Source organism: Scyliorhinus canicula, chromosome 11 (genome assembly GCF_902713615.1).
Source record: "Scyliorhinus canicula chromosome 11, sScyCan1.1, whole genome shotgun sequence".
NCBI lineage: Eukaryota > Metazoa > Chordata > Chondrichthyes > Carcharhiniformes > Scyliorhinidae > Scyliorhinus > Scyliorhinus canicula.
The window spans coordinates 93,226,211-93,232,427 of record NC_052156.1 but is presented as its reverse complement, the minus strand read 5'-3'; the positions used below and the strand labels follow the sequence as shown (position 1 = coordinate 93,232,427).

The 6,217-nt window shown below is 41.9% G+C and overlaps 1 protein-coding gene across 1 annotated transcript in view; it reads right to left on the bottom strand.

Annotated features, from left to right (window-relative positions):
• Positions 1–1,720: 1,720 nt before the first annotated feature.
• Positions 1,721–6,217, bottom strand: part of LOC119973771 (voltage-dependent calcium channel subunit alpha-2/delta-2-like) — a 979,537-nt gene continuing 975,040 nt past the window's right edge. Inside the window, exon 36 of the mRNA XM_038812195.1 lies at positions 1,721–3,296. Within this exon, the coding sequence (XP_038668123.1) occupies positions 3,168–3,296 (129 nt within the window). The 3' untranslated portion in view covers positions 1,721–3,167. The remainder of the gene's footprint in view (positions 3,297–6,217) is intronic.

The window sequence follows — 6,217 nt, the reverse complement described above, 5'->3', positions numbered from 1 at the left end:
CTTCTTACCTTTTCAATTATGTTCTGTTCCTTTGGTTGTCCAGGTCAGTCCCTCTCTTTGTTTCTTGTCCTGAGTCCCCCATATGTTTTTGTAGATGTCTGATCTAAATGTATAACTAAATCAGACTGTCACTAAAGTGCACTTAAATGCCAGGCTTTGTGAAGATTAATTGGGATTTGTGGAAATGTAGTAGTATCGGCTTCAACATGAACAGAGAGCATCCAGAATGTAATGTGAAGCATAAGAAAGAGTCAGCATGGAGTGTGATAGTCTAATGATTAAACTGAATGAACACAGGACAGGCAGAAGGTAGATACGGAGTTACAAAAGAGTGCAGAACAAATGGCAGTAGTGGTCAGTACATGATAGAGGTAAATATGCAGTTTGAAAGATGCAACAGGTGGGCATTGAAGTCAACGGAAGCACGGTGGGTTAAGATTCAGAACTTCAGTACAGGACAACTTGTAGCACAAGCACCTCAAGTGAATAAAGCTGGCATTCAACAAGTTCATATTCTTATCCTAGCTGCTAAGAATCTCTGAAAAATAGGACAGTACAGCTGCATGCTTGTGTTATAAAACACAAGGGTTTAACAAACATAAGAAATGGGAAAAGTGTAAGACAATGTATTTTAAGCCTGCACCTCCATTCAATAATGAGCAATAACTGATGCTCAATTCTTGCCAGCAACATAATTTGGCCACCTGATCCCAGTATCCTTTGATTCCCTCAGCGTTCATAAATCTATTGATCTCAGCGTTAAACATACTCAGGAGTGGCGAGTTGCAAACATTCATAAATTTTTGAGGGAGAAAATTTCTTCTCATCTCACTCCTAACTGTACAGCCAGGGGAAACAATGTCTGAGCAACTATCCTGTAAAGCTCTTTTAAAATCTTATGTATTTGAATGAATTCAACATTAATTCTTCTAAACTCCAGCGATGTTAAGAAATAACAAGATGTGGAAGCTTCCTAACGTAATAAAAATAAAGGTGTTTCTTTGAAATAGAGATACTTACTAAACAGAAATAAAAAGGCACAATGACAACAACATTAATTTATATAGCACATCTAACTTAGTAAAATGTCAAAGCTAAATGTAGGGGTGTGCATTTATAGTCTGATTTCCCAAGTTGGTTTGCACTGATGTTAAACTCTGGCATTAAGGCTGAGCCCTGCCCACTCCAGAAAGAAGCAGCATGACACCCCTGGGAGAGACAGTTTCACCCAAATTGGGTTTGCCATCATCCAGTGCAGGGTAAGAACTAGTTGGAAAATGCTCAAAGTTGGTCTAATATCCAATTTTTAAATCCACCTGGAGATCATTTAAATGTTTTGGGAGTGCAGTCCAAAGATGTGCAGGTTAGGTAGATTGGCCATGATAAATTGTCCTTAGTGTCCAAAATTGCCTTTAGTGTTGGGTGGGGTTACTGGGTTATGGGGATAGGGTGGAGGTGTTGACCTTGGGTAGGGTGCTCTTTCCAAGAGCCAGTGCTGACTCGATGGGCCGAATGGCCTCCTTCTGCACTGTAAATTCTATGAAATTTCCACAGCAGCTGTCAAAGTATTGAATGTTTTGGGCAGTGGGAAGGGAAGTTCTGCACATGCATCACTGACAGCTGCAGTTTGAATTCACTAAGATGCAGTTCATGAGTGACATGGGGTTATTTACATGAAAATAGAACTCGGGAAGAGAGTAAGAGTATAACAGACAATAAATAGTTTTTGGATTTGAAGTTTATTTTATGAGTGAACCACTGTGTATAAGTAACATATCTAAAGAATAATGTCCTCTGCCAATGGTAGAGATTTAAAAATCCCCAAGAGTGTAAATCTTATTCACAGGGATGTTTGATATCTAACAGATGTTGGGATTTCACTCACTATAGACACCTAGAACGTCTATAGTTTAACAATATCACAGCACTTTAACATGTCTAATAAATGCTACACACTTACTGACTTCTGTTCAATGATTTCTTGGACATTATTCTTTCAAAGTGTTGATCTTCCTTAAGGAACAGATGCACAAATAATGAGTCTGTAGGCAACACCCAGCTTACAAATAACGTAACACAGTCTCTTACTCTCAAGTAACATCTTGTAGGCGACTTGACAACACTCTCCAGCAACTTCAATTAACATATATTACACACATTCTCAATCACCATAGGTCACTTACAGACATCTAGAAGTAGCACCGAGTGGAAATAAGAGACCAGAAAAAGGCTCCTTCACCACTGGTGGAATTCAATCCTCCCCCCACCCCCAACACCCCAGCTCTGCTTTACTCCTCAGTTGCCACACACATGTAAAGTGTGCAAAAACAATTTTTAACATTAAGACTGTTTCATTTGGATTTCTCTAAAGTTGCCTGTGACTTGCGCCTGCACATCTGTTCCAGGTACAGCCCAGTTCAGGATTGGAATGCAAACAACAGCTGAAGAACCTGAACCTTTGAGGGGGCATCTGCCTGGTCGCAGCCCCTGTGCTCAGATGAAGGAACATTTAAAATGAGTTTAAAAGAATTTGTAAGGTACATATTATACTACTGAGGACAGCGATCTCCCTGAATAAAAATGGAAGCAGTGGTCTAAAAAGGAAGGAGGCTGCCAACTAGAAGGTGCTGATGAGAAGCATGCTATTCTGACCCCTGATGTCATTACTGTTACAGCCACTTCTGTTGGAAAACTGCCCTGTAACTTGGCTATCAATCAAAATATGTGATCAAAAGTGCATAAATAAATGCAATCTGCCTCAATAGCAGATATAAGCTGAATATACCAATGGAAGTAATGCTATCCAGTAACATTGAAACTGCCAAGGTCTCCTATTAAATATAAAGAGAAAGTCTGGGAAAGCAATGGGGTCTGCACAAGGGGATGACGGGCTCCTCTTGCATTTCCCATCTTCTTACTCATGTAAAGGATCATCCACAAAGCAGATCCATGAAATCCTGCTTTCCCCACAAGTTATCTTGCCAGGAAAATACTGGTTGTCCAAACGACCACAATAGACCAGCTCCACACACACACACAGTTTGCAGCTCCACCACACGACAACACGGAGATGTGAGACTGGAATGAAGAATTAGGCTTCCGGGGGAAGGGAAGTCCTCAGCCATGAGAATCGCACAGCTGATATCTAGTAAAAGGACGGTCCCAAATCAAAGACAGTTGGCCCATGGAAAGAGGTTAAGATTGGCTGTCCAAGACAAGAGAAAGAACTGCAGAGCTAGTAAGATGGAGAAGGAGGACGTCAACGTGGTTCCACCACCGCAGTCTGAGGTATTCTCCTGAAACAATGACAAACACAACTCAGCAGATCCAAATAAATAGCACAATACATTACACTGAATTTATAACACCGGAACATTTAACTTAAATGATGTTCATGCTCTTAAAATAAAAGCAAAATGCCGCATATGCTAGAAATGTGAAATAATAACAGAAAGTGCTGGAAAATTGCAGCAAGGTTTTTTTCTTTAATCTTTCATGGAATGTGGGGGTCACTGGCTGGACAAGCATTTATTGTCCTTGAACTACATGGTTTGCGAGATCATTTCAGAGGGCAATCAAGAGTCAGCCACATTGTTGTGTATCTGGAGTCACATTACGGCCAGACTGGGTAAGAACGGCATATTTCCTTCCCTAAAGGATATTAATTAACCATATGGGTTTTTACAACAAGATATGACAGTTCCTGGTCATTATTACTGAACCTAGAATCACAGAGTCAGAATCACAGAAAAATACAGTGCAGAAGAGGCCCTTCGGCCTATCGAATCTGCACAACACATAAAAAACATCTGACCTACCTACCCAATCCCATTTGCCAGCACTGGGCCCATAGCCTTGACATACCAAGTGCTAATCCACGTACTTTTTAAAAGATGTAAGGCAACCCGCCTCTACCACCCTCCCATGCAGCGCATTCCAGGCTGTCATCACCCACTGAGTAAATGTTTTTCCTTAAGTCCCCCTCACATTGAACTTGTTTCCCCTCATAACTGATTCTTTAACTGAGGGGAACAACTGCTCCCTGTACACCCTCTCCATGCCCCTCATAATCTTGTACACCTCGATCAAGTCGCCCCTCAGTCTTCTTTGTTCCAAGGAAAACAAACAAAGCCTATCCAACCTCTTCATGACTTAAATTTTCCACCCCAGGCAACATCCTGGTGAACCTTCTCTGCTCCCCCTCCAGTGCAATCACATCCTTCCTATAATGTGGCGACCAAAATTGCACACAGTACTCCAGCTATAAAACTCCAACATGACTTCCCTGCTTTTATAATCTATGCCTCAATTGAGAAAGGCAAGTGTCCCATATGCCTTTTTCTCCACCCTATTAACCTGCCCTTCTGCCTTCAGAGATCGATGGACAAACATGCCAAGGTTTCTTTGTTCCTCAGAACTTTCCAGTGTCATGTCATTTGAATTCTTCCTGGTTAAATTACTCCTTCCAAAGTGTATTGATTACAGTGGGATGAGAGAAGCGCTAGCTAAGGTAGACTGGGAGCAAAGACTTTATGGTGAAACAGTTGAGGAACAGTGGAGAACCTTCCAAGCCATTATCACAGTGCTCAGCAAAAGTTTATACCAACAAAAAGGAACGACGGTAGAAAGAGTTGAGGGAGTTGAATTATGAGGAGAGGTTGAGTAGACTGGGACTGTACTCGTTGGAATTTAGAAGGATGAGGGGGGATCTTATAGAAACATATAAAATTATGAAGGGAATAGATAGGATAGATGCGGGCGGGTTGTTTCCACTGGTGGGTGAAAGCAGAACTAGGGAACATAGCCTCAAAATAAGGGGAAGTAGATTTCGGACTGAGATTCGGAGGAACTTCTTCACCCAAAGGGTTGTGAATCCATAGAATTCCCTCCCAGTGAAGTAGTTGAGGCTCCCTCATTAAATGTTTTCAAGATAAAGATAGATAGTTTTTTGAAGAATAAAGGAATAAAGGGTTCTGGTGTTCGGGCGGGAAAGTGGAGCTGATTCCATAAAAGATCAGCCCTGATCTCATTGAATGTCGGAGCAGGCCCGAAGGGCAGATGGCCTACTCCTGCTCCTAGTTCTTATGTACCACCTCACACTTTTCAAGGTTAAACTCCATCTCCTACTTATCTGCCCATTTTACCTTCCCGTCTATATCTTCCTGTGACCCAAAACATTCAACCGACCTTTGTGACTTTGTGTCATTTCCCAAACTTACTGATCCTACCCCCCAAACAGAACTTGCTTTATGATATTTTTAAACTGAATTCAAATTCCACCAGCTGTCATGGTTCAGCAACAATACCACTATGCCATCATATTCCCCCTTGACTAGCAGCATCTGTTGGGTGAGAAATAGAGTTGACCTTTTGAGGCAAATATGACTCTTCTTTGGATTAGATATTGCTGGATCTGCTGAGGTTCTCAAGCACTTTCTATTTATATTGGCCCACATGCTCCACATGTGCCTCCTCTGCCCACCTACTTCATCTATCCCATCATGATACCCTTCAAATCCTTTCCCCTTCTTGTATTTATAGTTTCCCCTTAAATGCCCCAACTCAAAAGGGATTAAATCATTTCTGAAATGGAAATAAATAATATAATCTTTATTATTGTCACAAGTAGGCTTACATTAACACTGCAATGATGTGACTGTGAAAACCCCTAGTCACCACATTCCGCCGCCTGTTCGGGTGCACTGAGGGAGAATTCAGACTGTCCAATTCACCTAACAGCACGTCTTTCAGGACTTGTACGAGGAAACCTGAGCACACGGAGGAAACCCACACAGACACGGGGAGAAGGTGCAGACTCCGCAAAGACAGTGACCTAAGCAGGAATCAAACCTGGGACCCATGTGCTGTGAACTAACAGTGCTAACCACTGTGCTACCGTGCTGCAGGTCAATTGGGAAATGGTGGTGAATGGCACTAAGTAAACTGCTCTTGTAGAGAGCCAGCATAGACACAACAGGCTGAGTGCCCTTACTCTGTGTGTAACCATTGTGCAATCCTGAAAAAACAAACAGTGGAGGAAATAAAGATTAAGGTGCATGACCGGAAAAAAATCATTTTCAATGAGAGAGAAGGGGGACTAGTTTAACCAGAAGGCAACATCTGTAAATAAGAGTGCACAAACAATAGGATACTGTCAGAATGGAGATCTGTGGGGGACAGATTAGACAGATTCCCAGGGGATCTGTGGGGTACAGAT